The following is an 18,408-nucleotide window of genomic DNA, read 5'->3' as shown; positions in this document are numbered from 1 at the left end:
AGGTTTGAGAAGCAGTGCCTTCAATGGCTTCTATCCAAAAGGGGTAGGTGGATTGAAAACATAAGTCTAGACTAGAAAAAGATTCAGTGCAATAGAACAGGGCCAGTCTTATAGGACACATAAAATATGTATCAAAATATAACTCAAACTATATATCCAAAGTGCACACTCAAATTAGTATAACCAATCACACCATATCTTTTTTCACCAACAACAAATCCAGAGACACGAAGCCCAAGGTTATGTGGTGCTAGTAGAATATGCTGAAGGAGCATGGCTGTAGAGCTAGGTGGACTTGGTTGAAATCTCCAGCTCTGCCACCTGCTGGGCGACTTTGGGCAAGCTGCTTGATCTCTCTGAGCCTCAGTTTCCTGACCTGTACAACTGGGAAAATAATACTCAACTTGCCAGGATTTGGGGGGATTAAATGAGCAAATGAATGCACAGTCCTTGGCACACAGCAGATGCTCAATAAACACTAGATGCTCAATAAACACTTCTCTTACTTGTGGTGCCATCTGAGCCAGGTCCCTCCCACCTCTGGGAATGTGTACACCAGAGGCTAGGGAGAGAAACCTCTCTCAGCAGCCAGCTCTTTCCTGTTCTCTTGGGTCCTCTAGTGGCAGGTATTGAGATTCCTGTGACTAATCAGACTAGATGGACTTGTCTGTCTTCCTTAGCCCCAGGTTCAATTTATTTTCTATCCTCTTTTAAGAAAAGCTAAGCAGAGCAACAGGTTTAAAGGCATAAAATATGAGAAAGAAGGAAAGAGGCACCCAAGGTGAGTTCCCAGGAGTGTCTATTTTCCAGGCACCGAAGCCTTTTTCTTTCTTTATGGCTCCCACTTTCTTCTTTTCAAAAATCTCAGATTTTGAAAACAGACCTTTCATGCCACAAGTTTAGTGAGCTTTCAGGGCCCACAGTGTCTGCACGTGGAGCCACAAAACCCGTGTTTGATCCTATTTAACTTTGTACGTGTAGGCTCAAGGGCATGCAAGGATTCCAGTGAGTGCTGAGCACGAATACAAAATTAACACTTACTGAGCTCGTTCTGGGTGCTGGACACTGTGCTTGGCTCATTCACATGCATTATCTCCTTTAAATCCTCCCCAAACCCCAGGAAGGGGGTCTCTTTATCCCCATTTCAAAGACTTTAAAACAGGCTAGAATAGGTAAGTTTGTTCTCACACTGCTATAAATAAATACCTGAGACTGGGTAATTTATAAAGGAAAGAGGTTTAATTGACTCACAGTTCCACATGGCTGGGGAGGCCTCAGGAAACTCACAGTCAAGGCAGGAGGTGAAGAGGAAGTAAGGACCTTCTTCACATAGTAGCAAGAGAGAGAAGATTAAGCAGGGGAAATGCCAGAAGCTTATAAAACCATCAGATCTTGTGAGAACTCACTCACTATCACAAGAACAGCATGGGGGAAATGCCCCCATAAGCCAATCATCTCCCATCAGATTCCTCCCTTGACATATGGGATTACAATTCAAGATGAGATTTGGGTGGGGACACAGACCCAAACCATATCAATAGGTAAGTGACCCGCTCAAATTAACATAGCAAAACACTCCTAAATCTCACCTAGTGCAGTGGTTCTCCCAGTGTGATCCTGGACCAGCAGCATCAGTATAACCTGAAGCTTGTTAGGGAACATTCTTGGGCCCCACCTACATCTGGGATGAGCCCAACAATCTGTTTTAACAATCCCCCCCAGGTGATTGTGATGCACACTCAAGTTTGAGTCATCAGACCACTCTTTAAGCCCAACCTTAGTATGACAGTTAAGAAAACAGAGGTTTTGCCATAAAAAAAAAAAAGACATTATGTGAAGCGGTGGATATGTTATTTAGCTTGATTTAATCATTTTGCAATGTACACATACAACAAAACATCACATTATTTTACATTGTAAATGATATACAAATTTTATTTGTCAATTATACCTTTATAAAGCTGGGGGGTTGGGGGGAGGAGAAAAAAACAGAGGTTTGAAGAGATGAAGCAATTGGCCAGGGGTAATAGAGTTGGAACTGAAACCCAGTACAGCCACTATCAGAAGTCAAATTTTCCCACCTGGATAGCTTAAACTGTTCCTTTCTTGGAGAGTAAAGACTAAAGCCCTTAGTACAACTAAGCACTAAACTGTGTTGCCTTCCAGCAATATTAGCTGGGATCTGAACCTGGGCAGCCACGAGGAGACCTTCCCCTCAAGCCCTGGAAGCTTCGTCCCAAGACTCTGCCCCAATACACAGAGTATTTGCCTCATCAGCACTGCCCAGCCAGGAAGGGGACAAGAGGGAAGACTGTCAGGGACCATACCCAGAGTTGAGATGGCATTTGCACAAACCTCAACTATCGACACACAACCCTTGGGAAAGAAAGGTGGTGCCTTCATTTTCCAAAAGCTTTATTTCCAAGTCAGTGTGTCAAATTCTCACTTTCAGCTATACCCTCTGGCATTATTAGTAACTGACATTAATCCAGCGACAATCCAGAGTGTTTGCAGGCCATACTTAGGGATCGCAGCCTGATTGGAAGACAAGGCCCAGGGACATGTCTTGAAGCTGCATTTGAATCACAAGCATGCTTTTTACGTGAGTTTATAGATGATATACTTATTTGGGGTGGGGTGATAAAGTAAGACTTAAAATTTTCCCAAGCCACTCCTTGCTGCTGCATTGGAGACCAGCAATCCACCAGCAATTTTTTATAGGCTTTCTCTCTCCAGGCCAGTTTCTTCATCTCTAAAATGGACAGAATCCTTCAGTTTTTTGGGTTAAGCCTGGCAAATAAGAACAGTTATTGCTGATGTAACAGGGAGTCTGGTGGAGACTGAAACATAAAAACATTTGAAATTTTTTTGAAAAACACCCATCATTGATAAACGTGTAAATAATTCATATATTTGGAAATGGAAAGTAAATTTAGCTTTAGAGCAGACTGTCCCTTTGCTCTGAAAAAAACTACTTAAATGAAAATACTAAATGCAAATATTAAACAAGTACACACATTTTGTCCTGGTGGTAGCTTGTATATATTTGCCTCCACCTTACAGAGAGCTAGAAAAGATTTCTGGGGAAAGTGGAATTAAGTATCTAACCCCTTCCTTTTGAGAATCAACATTATTAGAATATGTCTGAGAAAAACTGTGGTTATGCTGAGGCCAAGGGTCAGGAAAAGACAACAGAAGCCACAGACAGGAGACATCACAAGGAAGAGGTAATCTAGGTTGGTGACAAAAATGCCTAATTTCACTGAGGTCAGAAAGTCCACGCTCAACATGAGACCTCATTTCCCTAGCAAGGGACAGAAGGCATAGCAGGATAAGCAATGATTCTTGAACCACTGTCAATAAGGCTGGGGGTCCTTGGGAATAGTGAGGGTCAAGAACCCCAAGAAAAGACTGGACCTCCTGATAATTTGGCACATTGGGCTTATTGACATTGTCACTTGTATCTTGTTTGGTAAGAGCTGATGACCATATTTCCTGGCCCTAAACTCCAAATGCCCTCCAAGTATGACCAAGGAAAAAGAGAAGGAAGTAATGAAAGCTATCACTAACACTTATTGTGGTACCACTCAGTGTTAATGGCCCTACAGAGGAGCTGTAAGGTAACCTTGATTCTGCTCTGATTTATTCATTGATAAACTCTTCCCATACCTGAGTAGTTTACTTGTAGTAATTTATGCACAACAAATCTCACAGCTGATCATGCCACCACAGTTAAGGACAATTGCAGAAGAGAATATTTACCATTTAGCATTGTCATCAAAATCAACCATCTTTTTTGGAAGAAAGGATAGCTACAGAATAGTACACAGTTGTATTAAGGGTACCAGTAAATAAATAAATAAATAAATAAATACTAATGGATTTCTTGTCTCAATTGCTAAAGGGTTGGCATATACCTGCACGCACCTGCAGTCTTCTTCCTACAGCACCAAGTGTTACAAGGAAACAGAAATAAGTCCTGATATTCAATGTATAACTTAATCTCTTTCAGAAACCAGGACACTGCTACCTGTTACAACTAACAGATCAAATGACACTCATGGGCATCAATACATTCTCTCTATTAAAGAGCACCAAGAGAATGCGAACAAAACAGATGATAGTAAAGGAGTTGAGTGAGCAAATAAGATGTTCTTTTCATGAGAGTAGCTCTTTGCCCGTTCATCGAAGAAGATGATGAACCTGGTTTGGGGTGAAAAGAGTAGCTATAAGAACCCTTAGGAGAAGAGATTGACTCCATAAGAGATGCTCCAAGGCGAGAACACAAAGACAGAGAAAGCCATTCACAGTCCCCTCTTTCATCACAGTCACTTGCTGAGAATTGCAGGTTCATAAGATGTACTTCTCTCCAGGTGAGTGAGTTTTAGTTTATTCAAAACCTTATGATGCAATAACCAGGTCCTTAGTAGGAATAAAAACAGCATTTGCCTGCAATTCTTGTCTCTCCAATGCACTCGTCACACTGTATAAAGAAATCCAAACCCCTATTTATCACTCCTTTCTGAATTCATCTATAATTCAATAGACACTAAGAACCTTCACACAATGAAATGGCTCTCACTGAGGAATTACGCATATCACCTGGATGCAAAAGAGAGTACACTTTTCAAATCTATTTCATGGAACTCCAAGAGCTGTCTGAATTGTTTATGGGGAAAGAAAAATGAGGTTTATATGTTCTGCTAACCATGTGGAGAGTATGAAAGTCTATAGTGGAAAGAAAAGTGAAAGAAGTAAAATTGATATAACAGGAAGAAAGGAGGGGCAGAAAGCAATCTGGAAAAATGATCGAGTCTTAATTTCTGAAACCAGTCTAATGTAAATTTACTGTTTCAAATGTGAGTCTGAAAGACCCATTTGGGGAAAAAAAATCACCTTTTTACACCACATTCATACTCAGATTGGTTTTTATTTAATATGTGTGAGAAGGTAAGGGACGGAGTTAAAATGAAAATGGAGTACAATACCAAAAGAAAATAAGAGACCTTGCGGGAAGATGCAAGGCTAAACGATGAACTAGAACAGAGTAAACAGCCACCTGGTAAACAACATGAGAAAATTCTTGCTTCATTTCCGTCAGCAGCAGCTCTTACATCTTTTACAACTGGAAACCTTCCCCCAGCAAGAGACTCTAAAGACACAGGACTGAATTAATTCCCAACACGTGCTTTTCTTCTACGCCCTTATCTGGATGCGTCATCCTCCTTTGAAGCAAAAGACTCATTAATCCAATTCAAATTGCCAACATTAGTAAATCCTTTGCCTCAGCATTTAAATGCCAATACCAATTAAATACCAACAGCAACTTAACTACTGATAAGATCTTCACTACATTCAGGAAATCCAGCCAGAAGTCCAGCTAGCATTGATTCCAACCTTCCTTCATCAATTCTAATTTACTCAGTGCAAAGAAATGAAGTAATTTGCTGTCCACACTGACTATGCATCTAACTGGATTGAAACAACTCCACAAGCAAATAAGAAGGAACACATTGAGTTGCAATCCACCAAACCTGAAGGATGTCTTCACCAAGACTTCCGGGCTATCCAGCTGTGGCAACTCATCAGCTAGGATTTCTTCTGGGGGTCGAGGGTCATGGACAATTGTTGGCCGTGGCTTCTCCTTGACATTCCCTGTGAGCCCGTCGATGAGGGAGTTCCACAGACAGTTCTGTGACTTAGACCCTGAGGCATAGGGAAAAGAGAGATGCAGGTGAATCATCCACCAGTTGACTCCACGTCCTGCCTTCCCCAACTCAGGATCTTCCAAAGCAGAGCAGGGAAATTTATATATTTCTCATCATCTCCACCAACGTTAGAGAGCTGTAACCAGGAATTTTTACATTTATATGTAGAAAATAGGCTACCACTCTGAGTATTTTGACTCAAAGCTAAGTTATTGGATATATCTTGTCTCATTGCAGTGGTGATCAGCCCTAACTCCTGACAGAGCCACAGGTATCTATTTAGGTGTTTAGTCAGCAATTGGAAGTACATAAAGCACTACCATTTTAGGGAACCGTGAGGATGTTCAAACACAAGTCTCCCCTATAAACTCGGCTTGCCTGAAGCCCAAGACTCCATTCTATGGAGACATGCACCCCAAAGAGGGCACCACCTTTAAGAACTAGAACTCACGACCAACAGGTTGATTCTTCTACAATATCAAGACCCGGGAAAATTACATGTATGTTTATGCATGTAAAACTTCAAACATGTGAGATAAATGTTAAAGGTGGGCATCAAGTGAAAGCGGTGTCTACAAAAGGAGAGCCTGATCTGCCAGGTGATCAAGGTCAAACTCAGTGAGAAGTTGTGCTGACAGTGTGTGCCCTTGATATGATGTCATGAAAATGTCACTTTGCTCTGTGTAGTAGGCATGTTTCTAGCTTCCATAAACTTGATGCTGTAACATCTGCCCTACATGCATGTGCCCAACACAGCTAGTTCTGGACAACCAATAGTATGCCCGAGTCACCTGACCTTGGCCTCTTGCCTCCCTTGTCGCCCCACTCTCCCCAAACCCCCAACTCCTCAGGGGAAGTCCTCCTTCCAGGGGTGTGCTTTTAAAACACAAATCGGCCAATCCAGAGTCCACACCCCAACTACCTCCCTTGTAGGACTTTCATACCCCTGGCCACTCTCTACTGGACCTAATCACCCCAGGGCCTGGTACCAGGCAACTAGGTATTAGGCAGCCCCTAGGCTCCAGCCCCCCGAAGTCATTCAAACCAGCCAGTCCCAACCCTGCTTACCCTGCCTTGCCTGTTCCTTCTTGCAGAAACCACCACAAAGGTTCCTGCCCACAATGTCCCACCCCCACCTCCTAATTGACACCAGTCCTCCCCCAGATGGCCCCATAACATGACATGGAAGCCCTCTCTTGGGAACTGTGGGTAACAAATTCTCTTTACAATGGCATTTGTCTCCTTCTCTGTTGACCTTACCATACCTAAACAGAAATAAAACTTATTAAACAATCAGTCTAAAACACCCAGTCTAGTCATGGAGAAAACATTAGATAAACCACTTGAAGAACTTGTGACAGAACACCTGACCAGCGCTCTTCAAAACAGCCGAAGGCACCAAATACTGTTGAGCCTCCATATCCATGGGTTCCATGGGTTCAAACAACTAAAGAAGGAAAATATTCAGAAAAATAAAAATGCATCTGTAGAGAACATTCACAGATTTTTTTGTCATTATTCCCTAAACAATACAATAACTACTTATTATACTTAATTATAATTATTAAAATTAAATTATTAAAATTATTATTTTAATAAAATTTTGTTATTTTAATAAAATTTTGTTATTTTAATAAAATTAAATTATTAAATTATTGGTATTGAAATTATTATTATTTACTTAATATTATTATTATATTATTCCTTAAACAATACAATAACTATTTAGTTAATATTTACATTGTGTTAGGTATTACAAGTTATCTAGAAGTGATTTAAAGTATATGGGAGGATGTGCATAAATTATATGACAATACTACATCATTTTATATCAGGCACTTGAACCTCTGAGCATTTTGGTACCTGAGGGAACCAACCCCCTTGGAAATAGAGGGACTAGCGTATAAGGAAAGTCTGAAAAACTATCACGGCCAAGAGGAGCCTAAAGACATGATGACTAAATGTAATGTGGCATCCTAGATGGGATCCTGGAACAGAAAAAGGACATTTAATTAAAAACTAAAGAAATCTGAATACCGTGTGGATGTTCGCTGCTCAGAATGTACAAATATTTGTTCATTAACTGTTATAAATGTACCAAGCTAATGTAAGAGGTTAATAATACAGGAAACCTGGTGTAGGCTGTATGAGATCTCTGTATTATCTTTGCAATTTTTCTGTATATCTAAAACTGTTCTAAAATAAAAATTCATAAAAATAAAAGTAAATAAAAATCATAAATAAATCATAATTAATTAAATAACTATTATTTTAAAAGTCTATGAGCAAAAAAATTTTTAAGTAGAGCCTGAAGACATTACCATTACCATTAACCCATTGCCATTGGTTTGTGCTGGTTACGTCTACCCAGATAAAAGAAAAAGTTTGTCTTTGCACAAAGACACTGTCAGGTCGAGTGAACAGGCCACCTATAGAATGGGAGAATATTTTTGCAATCTACTCATCTGACAAAGGTCTAATATCCAGAATTTACAAGGAACTTAAACAAATTTACAACAACAACAAAAAAACAACCCCATCAAAAAATGGCCAAAGGATATGAACAGACACTTCTCCAAAGAAGACATTTACATGGCCACCAAACATATAAAAAAAGCTCTACACCACTGATCATTAGAGAAATGCAAATCAAAACCACAATGAGATACCATCTCATGCCAATCAGAACAGCAATTATTAAAAAGTCAAGAAGCAGCTGGGCACGGTGGCTCATGCCTGTAATCCCATCACCTTGGGAGGCCAAGGCAGGTGGATCACCTGAGGTCGGGAGTTCAAGACTAGCCTGACCAACATGGAGAAACCCCGTCCCTACTAAAAATAACAAAATTAGCCAGGCATGGTGGTGCATGTCTGTAATCCCAGCTACTTGGGAGGCTGAGGCAGGAGAATCACTTGAACCCGGGAGGCAGAGATTGCAGTGAGCCGAGATCACGCCATTGCACTCCAGCCTGGGCAACAAGAGCAAAACTCCATCTTAAAAAATAAATAAATAAATAAAATAAAGTCAAGAAGAAATAGATTCTGGCGAGGCTGTGGAGAAATAGGAACACTTTTACACTGTTGGTTGGAGTGTAAATTAGTTCATCCATTGTGGAAGACAGTATGGCGATTCCTCAAGGATCTAGAACCAGAAATATACCATTTGACCCAGCAATCCCATTACTGGGTATACACCCAAAGGAACATAAATCATTCTACCATATAGACACATGTACACATGTGTTTATTGCAGCACTATTTACAATAGCAAAGACATGGAGCCAACCCAAATGCCCATCAATGGTAGACTAGATAAAGAAAATGTAGCACATATACACCATGGAATACTATGCAGCCATAAAAATGAGAAAGAGATCATGTCCTTTGCAGGGACATGGATGAAGCTGGAAGCCATCATCCTCAGCAAACTAACACAGGAACAGAAAACCAAACACCACATCTTCTCATTCATGAGTGGGAGTTGAACAATGAGAACACATGGACACAGGGAGGGGAACAACGCACACCAGAGCCTGTTGAGGGGTGGGGTTTAGGGGAGGGAACTTAAAGGACAGGTCAATAGGTGCAGCAAACCACCACAGCACACGTATACCTATGTAACAAACCTGCACATTCTGCACACGTATAGTGGAACTTAAAGTAAAATAAAAATAGAACAATATAAAATAACAATAAATAAAAATTAAAAAAAAAAACCCACTGTCAGATCACTAAGCCATGCACCATAGAGCTGTGTCTATGCAAGATACTGGATTTTTCTAATTCACACAAAGGCTCCATATGGGGCATGAGGGATGGGCATGAAGGAGTGAGAAGCAGTGCTAGCTAACACACACCATGTATGGGATAGGCAGATAGAGAATGGATTTGTGTGCACATGGGGATTCCTCCCTGAGACCTTGGCCAGCCACCTGCAGCCTACCACAGAAGAAATCACCCTGGCTTGTTGTGCCAAAAGGACAGCTCTGCCAGAAAGATTGAAAGAACCTCACGCACAACAGGGAGTGCCTCACATGGATCCCTGAGCCTACAAGCAAGGACACCCATGGGTCAGCAAACAGCTCTTTCAATGCCCATGCCATAACTGACCTCCCTTGGGGTGTCCATCCAAACTGCTTTTGTGTCTATCAAGAGAAAATTAAAGTGCATCAGTGGAAGGAAACAGATTCCTCAAACCCCTGAAAGACAAGACAGCTTTTTTTGTTTTTTAAAGGCCCTACACATATATCTTAATAAGATCTGGTCCTATTAATGAAGTCTGGTTCTGTATTAATGAAGATCAGTTCTATGTTAATGAAGGTCTGCTTCTGGGAGGAAGGACAAGAATAGCAGCCTGTTTTCTTAAACCTGATCTAAGTGAAGGCCTTACAATAAAGTTCCTGCACATCCCCCTTTATTCCTTCATTTTTTTCATTCAGTAAACACATATTGAATTCCCTCAGTGTGCCAGGTTTCATTCTTGGCCCTAGAAAAGGAAAGATGAATGAGACTGGTTCCCAAGGGAACCCACAAGCAATCACAATAAATTGGCAATGCACCATAACTGAGGGGCAAACAGAGGGCTATGGGACCCAGAGGAGAGCTCACTCACTCTGCCTCAGGGCCCTGGGGAAAACCATACGGAGAACATGACATCGGATATGGTCTACAGCATGAGACACTCTTCAGCAGGTAGAAAAGAGGGGAAAACAATCAGTGCAGACAGCATATGCAAAGGCTTAGAGGCGTAACAAAGCAGCTCCTGAGGCTGGCACGAAGCCACAGGGGCAGTGTCCAGAGATCGGGTCAGAGGCCTGTTGGGCCATTTGCAAAGTGCCTTGAATAAAATGCTACTCATTTAAGAATTTATCCTCCAAGCAATAAAAAGAAAGAAAAGACAGATTTTTGAGCAAGGTTGTGGTGACACAGCCATATCTGTGTTTCGGAGAGGAGACTACTGTGCTGTGGAGTAGCGACTTATGAGGAATGGCAGGCTTATAGGAAGAGCTTATGAATCCATAGGGTGCCATGCATTTAACTGTGGGTGAAATTACATCTTACCCATAAATATGTAACTAATTTTTAAATATACATATATGTGATTAATAAAACTACAAATTCATCTAAAACTATTAATGAATTCATAAGAGCTTTTTCACCATTTTCTCAGTCAATGAATCAGAAGGATCATAAGACCCAAGCCACCTCTACATTAAGGGCTCCCAAACAAAATTGTGATGATACCTCCAAAGTACCAGCCCCCACAAAGACACACACTGATGAGTTTAAAAGAAGACTGTGGTTGAAGAGATGACTAGGATTCACTCAACACTCACTCTCAACTCCCCTCTCGCTTGCCTTCATCTCTAAAAAGGTTAGAAAACAATATACGGGCATACATAGGAGATATCATAGGTTCACAGTTCCAAACCACTGCAAATATCACAATATAATGAGTCACACAAACTTTTTTGGTTTCCCCAATGCATATAAAAGTTATGTTTATACTGTAGTCTATTAAGTGTGCAATGGCATTTTGTCTAAAAACAATATACATATCTTAATTCTAAAATGCTTTATTGCTGAAATAAAAAAAAAAGTGCTAACAATCATCTGAACCTTCAAGGAGATGTAATCATTTTGCTGGTAGAGAATCGTGCCTCAGCGTTGATGGCTGCTGACTGATCAGGGTGGTGCTGCTAAAGGTTGGGGTGGCTGTAACAGTTTCTTAAAATAAAACTCTACCATCCCTGCACTCAAGAAGGTTTGAAGAGGCAGAAAAACACAAGGCAGCTGCTAATTGATTTAGACTAGAGCCAGACTTTAGAAAATTTCTTTTCCTTAGCCCTCTCCTTAATCCCCTCCATAAACAATTTTCCAATCCATCAAAGTGTTTGAAATTGACCAAAAACTTTCATGACTGTCCTATCTATCTCACCCATCTGAATTGTCTTCACTTTTCACTATCTTGGAACTACTTTACAGTACTGTAAACTGGAGAAAACTGATAGCAACACAAATGAATCTTGTCCGTAGAAATGTAAAATGTGTCCCATGGAATGCAATTAATTATGGCCGTGTAGATATTGATGAGTCTTGCCAGTTTCACATCCACAAGTAAATTCATTTCAGCATACCTGATGGATTTACATATTTGTCTGCTCCTTGGATTTTCTTCCAAACTAGTTATAACATCTTACTAGTTTCTTCATCAATGTGTTGAATAAGATCTTTGACACGTGTTCACTTTGTACTTGTATGAATTTTCAAAAAATTATCCTTTAACAGTACCAAAGTCCTCATGCTGCTCCCCTTTAAGAAATCTCTTATAGTTAGCCTAACTACATCTGAATTAATATAGTACATTTATGTAATGGATTGCTATGCCACTGACTAATATTCCAAAATGAAAGATCGCTATAAGCTGATAAGGAGTGATTTCCAAGATCTATTATAAGTGAAAAAGAAACATGCATGAGTCTATTTATATTATGCTCCCTCTTGAATAAGAAACAAGGGGAAATATATTTGTTTATTTTTGCAAAAGACAAAGAAGACAGGACCAGAAACAATGAAAATTACCCACAAGGGATGAGTTCGGAATAAGTAAGACAGGTTAGAGATCAAAGACTTCACACTTCTATACAGTTTTTACTTTTGAATAATGTAAATGTTTTAATATTCAAATATATAGTTAACAAAATTTTAAAAATCCTAAAATTGAATAGAAACAGAAACAACCTAACTGTATGTGATATTAGTAACATAATTATAATGGAAAATAATTAATTTAAATATCTTATGAATACAGTACCCCTACTATATGTCATTAGAGAGATCAGTTCTAAATATGCACACACACATACTCACACACACACAGCAGAGAAATCTTGAACCTCCCTGGGTAGGTTTGCTGTTGTTAGTAATCATAAAGGAGCAGTTCTAAACTATATCATATATACTGTAGGACAGAGCAAATGAGCAGCCATAATGAGGGTGCTGGGAACCACAGCTCTTATTCCAGGAGACAGAAAATACAAACAGACAATAGGAGAAGGTAAAGACGCCTGTTGTGTTAGATTTGAACTAGAACTATCAGTGTGAACTCATGATTATATATTCAGCAGGCTCTGAAGAGATGTTTGCTGAATGAAATCATAAATGATAGACTATTTTTCAAAAAGTAAAAATAAAACTTTAAGGCAAAAGGTGAGTAATAATAATATTAACAATTTTAAGTAAAAAAAAATATATCACAGGAAACACTCTAAGAAAGACAAACAAAGAACACCGCCGTGTGCAGCAAAAAAGGGCCTTGCTCAGCCCATTCTGAACTGCATCCAACATAAGGTCTTGACCAAGTTTCTTTCTGAAAAGTAGATTCTGAGACAAGGGCTTGTGGCAAGCTTTTTATTTTGGAAGTGATTCCGGGAGGCAGGAAAGGAGAACAGGGAGAGTAAATCAGGGAGTAACAAGGGAAAACCAAGACACAGGTGCAATGTCAAGTCGTCATCCTGTCAAGTCGTCATCCTGTCAAGTCGTCATCCCCGTGGGTGTATTCACCATGTTTCTAGCATCTGTAAACTTTATGCTGTAACATCTGCCCTATGTGCGTATGCCAGACATGTCTGGTTCCAGACAACCCAATAATAATATATCTGAGTCACCTTGCCCCTGCACCTCCTCAGGCAGTAGTCCTCCTCCCAGGGGTGCGCCTTTCAAATACAAACCAACTGACCCAGAGTCCGCACCCCCAACCACTGCCCTTATAGAGCTTTTGTGTTCCTGGCCACTATCCATCTGCCTTAATTACCCCAAGACCACTGACATTATCCAACTAGCCAATCCTAAACCTGCTTACCCTGCCTCACTCACTGCTTCCTGAACCACATTGAGGCTCTTGCCCACAGCAGCCTGATCCCCCTCTGCCCGGTGACCAGCCCCAGTGCTTCCCTGTACGGCCCCCACGGTATGATGTGCACCTTCTCTTGGAATCTGTGAGTGTAACACACTATCTTTTCAATGTCAGTCACCTTCTGATCTGTTGGCCTTACTGTACTTAATAATAAGCCCTATCAAGACAGGGTACCTGGGGCTGGCTTCTATGCGGATTACAGAGAAGGTGGGGAGCATGCTCAGAATTATCCCCCTGAGGAATTGAAGAGGGAACATTTGTCTGCAGGCTCTCATCCCCCATGGTCAAAGGTAACTCCATAGGGAATTAATTCTCTAGCCCTTCGGGGTCTACCCACACATGAGTATGGGGCAATTCCCTCATAAACTGGGTGGAAATTAAGAGAAATTAAGCTGGAGCTTAAAAATAGGACCAAGAGGATGTGAAGCCAGGCCAAAGAGGCGCCCAGGATACAGGGTATCCACACAACTTTTATGTGCTAGAAAATACAGCCAGCATCTAATCTGCTACTCATTCCTGCCTTAGAAGGATCACCATGGGCCTCTCCCATGGCTCATCTCAACTCAATCGGGTGAGTCTTTTGGAGTCAGTACTCTCCTCTGTGAACTCTGAGAGAGTGGAAAAGAACCCTTCCTCTGACTCTCCACAAACGTGGGCAGAAGACTCTCCAGGGGCACTGGAAAGGTCTGCTCTGACAAAATGAAAAATAAAAATTCCCCTGCTCTGATTTATTTTAAGCTGATGTTGAAAGCATGAAATGTTTCTGACTAAATAGAGCCAAAAATACACAAACAGATAGAGTCACACAGGTCTTTCTCAATAATATCAAAAACCCCATGAGGGAACTCTTAGGTGAAATAAGCCTTCAGGACACCAAAAATAATGCGGCTCAGGTGCAGGAGGTGAGCATCTCCCTTCAACCCACTCCACCTCATCAGCTTCTCCTCACTCCCCTCCTCACCTCCTCTTGCCTCTCTCCTTTGACTTGTTCCTGACTCTCATTCAATACCTACTACATTCTCCTTTCCTCTTATCTCCCCTCTGTCCCTGCCATAAATCATCTCCCTTCTTTTCACAAAGACAATTTTTCATGGACCCATAAACCCTCCAGACTGGTTATAAATCCTCCAAACTGGCAGCATCTGTACCACTGAGCTCATCAAGAGAGCAGGGTCTCTGATTCAGATGTAGCAAACATTTGTTCAGTACTTGCTATGTGCTGGACTTCACCTGTGTTAGCCTACTGAATCATTAGCCCTTCAAAGTAAGTATTATGGAAACTATTGAACACTGGGACACTAAGTCTCCAAGAAATCAAATAACCCAGATTACAGGGTTAGAAAACAGATTACTTTGACCCAAAATTCTCATTCTCCTAATCCAAGGCTCTGTGCGATACATCACCCTGTGTTTATTACTTTATTACAGAGCAAATAAACAGACGCATAGTGTAGATCATGCAGAACATCCTGCATTTCTGAATAGGAAACAGACAATTTTTTACATAGGAAATAGAATTTGCCTTATCGCAACTAGGAAGAGTCCTGACTTAGTCTCCATTTTTTTTTTTTTTTTTTTTTTTTGCAGTCTCACTTTGTCACCCGGGCTGGAGCACAGTGGCGTGATCTCGGCTCACTGCAACCTCTGCCTCCCAGGTTCAAGCGATTCTCCTGCCTCAGCCTCCTGAGCAGCTGAGACTATAGGCGCCCGCCACCATGCCCAGCTAATTTTTGTATTTTTAGTAGACACGGCGTTTCACCATGTTGGCCAGGCTGGTCTCAAACTCCTGACCTCGTGATCCGCCTGCCTTGGCCTCCCAAAGTGCTGGGATTACAGGCCTGACTTACTGTCTTGCATGCAGCAGTTTGCAGCTTCCTTTAACAAAAGAAGTTCGGGCTGCAGGGGAGGATAAATAATGCAAGGTGAATTTAATGGGCTGAGAAAAGACAAGAAAGCAAGAAAATGAGATAAGAAGAATCTAAATCAGAAAAAACTACAGATTCATTTTGTGGTGTGGCTAAGAGTGGCAGCTTGATAAACTGCTGCTAAGAGGAGCCCAAGGTGATGTGGTAATCCCATTTAAATCTGACAAGTGACTTATCAACTCAGTTCTGTATAAGAATACTCAAAGATTATGCTGGCAGAAAGCTGAGTCCTGAGAAGCACAGGGAAAGAAAGAGACTTAATTCTCTGTAAAGGGAAGGAAAAAACATTACTGAAAACCTTCGGTGGTTCTCAAACCATCTGTGACATGTGTTTGTAGCCTTCCTCTCCTTTTGATGAATAAAACCCCTAAAATTTTCAGTGGGTAGGAAGTTTGGGGCTGGGATACATAGGAATCAGGAATGAATGGAATAAAGCCCCGATGAAGAACTTTATGCTTACTAAAACAAAAAAATAATGATGGTACAAAAAATAAAGTACCAATAATGTTTTGAATATCTTAAATCAGTCACCTAGATACTGTTTTGTTGTTTTCAATACAGTAATTATTGGTTTTAGGAACTTTTCAGGAATTCTGTCTCCTGCAATTGCAAAAAGATTTGAAAACTCAACTCCTTATCAATGCATCAGGGGTGGGGAAAAGGACTCCCCCATCAAAATATAAGAATCAAATTTGATCCGTGATGATACATTCTAAATTCCCAAAGACATTAGAGTTTATTTCTGAGTTATCTTATTAGATTAATCTGTTTTACCAAATCTCCAGTATAACATATTAAGAGGTGTGGCCTCTGGGAGGTCACTGGGTCATGAGGGATTCATGGAAGGAGTCTGGTTCCCTTTTGCCCCTTCCATCATGTGAGGACGCAGCGCTCCTCCCCTCAGAGGACACAGCAACAAGACACCATCTTAGAAGCAGAAATCAGGCCCTCACCAGATGCTGAATCTGCCAGCACCTTGATCTTGGATATTCATCCTCCAGAACTGTGAGAAATAAATTTCTGTTTCTTATAAATTACCCAGTCTCAGGTATTTTATTATAGCAACACAAATGGCGTAAGACACTTGGCAGATATAAGTGCAGAATTTTCCAAAAACATATACCTCTGGCATTTAAGTTAAATGCTATGTGGAATTGTAATATAACTGGCTCTCTGGAATCATAAAAGTCTCATACACTTGCTGCTTTCTGAAAGTTACAATGCAGAGAGGATTTAGAAATTATGAAGAATGGACTGTGTCCCATCCTTTGTTATCTGCAAGACACAAAGTATAGGAAAAAATTCAACAGACTCAGGAAACAATAGCCAGAAGTAATGAGGGGAAACCCCTAAAATTTTCACAGAAACTTTAAGGATTGAAACTGTATGTAAAATGAAGGTTTGAAACAATCTTATATAGGTCTTAAAGGGAAAGTCTAAATGACATCTGGATCATGTATTTAAAACTTCTTGACCAGGCGCAGTGGCTCACGTCTGTAATCCCAGCACTTTGGGAGGCCGAGGCGGGCAGATCACCTGAGGTCGGGAGTTCGAGACCAGCCTGACCAACATGGAGAAACCCTGTCTCTACTAAAAATACAAAATTAGCTGGGCATACTGGAGCATGCCTGTAATCCCAGCTACTCAGGAGGCTGAGACAGGATAATTGCTTGAACCTGGGAGGCGGAGGTTGTGGTGAGTCAAGATCGCGCCATTGCACTCCAGCCTGGGCAACAAGAGCAAAACTCCATCTCAAAAAAAAAAAAAAAAAAAAAAAATTCTTAATGCAGGAGAATTGCTTGAACCTAGGAGGCAGAAGGTTGCTGTGAGCCAAGATAGTGCCATTGCACTCCAGCCTGGCCAAGAAGAGTGAAACTCTGTCTCAAAAAAAAAAAGAAAAAGAAAATTCTTAACAGTAAAGCCAACTTGCATTACTCAGATAAGTTCTATTTGGTCATGTTATATTGTTACTAGAACATACTTACAGATTTGCACTGCCAGTAATTCTATTCCTCGCCTTTGGTTTCCATTCTAGCCTTTAGTTTCTTCTTTTACATTGTTTTTATCCTGGGAATAGTCTATTCCCCAATATTTGAATAAAATTGCCTATAAAATTCTTGGAATCCAAAATAATTTTAGCAAAGTAATTATTTCACAAATTTTTAAAAGTCTTTGTTATTGCTGCATTCATCTTATCTGTTTCTTTTGGAATATTTTCCTTTAAAATTGCCATTTTGTAGAGATATTCAAATTTGTTTGCATAAATTTATTTGCGTCTTCTATTTTAATCCACATCTATATATAATATTTTTGAGTATTTATTTGCTTATTTTCTTCTCTGTCTACTTTCTAGAGCTCTTCTGCCCAATGTGATATCCATTAGTCATATGTGGCAATTTAAATTTGGAATAACTAAAATTGAATAAAATTAAAAATCCACTTCTTTTGTCTCACTAGCACATTTCAATGTTCAATAGACACATGACTAGTAATTGCTGTATTGCACAGCACCAACATAGAATTTTCCAACATTACAGCAAGTTTTACTGGACAGTGCTATTCTAGAGATTTGTTAATTTCATTGCCTTTTTAAAGACGTAGTTCTTGAATTTAGAAACTCTGCTGCTTTCTCATTTCTAATTCATTTGTCATTGCTTTTAGATTTGATATTTTCATTCCCCTACTTTCAATAGATTAGTCTTCCACTTTTTTCCCTAATTTGTTTTGTAAATCAGAGAATTTCTATCTATGGTTTTGGCTACAGGTCACCTGTTTGACATGTCAACTTCTAAGAAGACCGCAATGGCAATTTTTATTTCCCAGAAGTTGTCTATTTTTGAAAATATATTTCCAATAGTTG

At 40.2% G+C, this 18,408-nt stretch overlaps 1 protein-coding gene across 6 annotated transcripts in view; it reads right to left on the bottom strand.

The window, feature by feature from the left end:
• The window catches only part of PDE1C (phosphodiesterase 1C), a 547,393-nt gene that overhangs the window by 409,540 nt on the left and 119,445 nt on the right, over nt 1-18,408 (bottom strand). For all 6 annotated transcript variants that reach the window (XR_013415411.1, XM_028845886.2, XM_015133753.3 and 3 more), the window contains exon 3: nt 5,535-5,706. Coding sequence is in view for 5 of the 6 variants with exons in the window: in XM_028845886.2 (XP_028701719.2) it covers nt 5,535-5,706 (172 nt within the window). In the remaining variant the exon portion in view is untranslated. The remainder of the gene's footprint in view (nt 1-5,534; nt 5,707-18,408) is intronic.

This window comes from Macaca mulatta, chromosome 3 (assembly GCF_049350105.2).
Source record: "Macaca mulatta isolate MMU2019108-1 chromosome 3, T2T-MMU8v2.0, whole genome shotgun sequence".
Lineage (NCBI taxonomy): Eukaryota > Metazoa > Chordata > Mammalia > Primates > Cercopithecidae > Macaca > Macaca mulatta.
The sequence above is the reverse complement of the archived record's forward strand: the minus strand, read 5'-3'. Positions and strand labels throughout refer to the sequence as shown.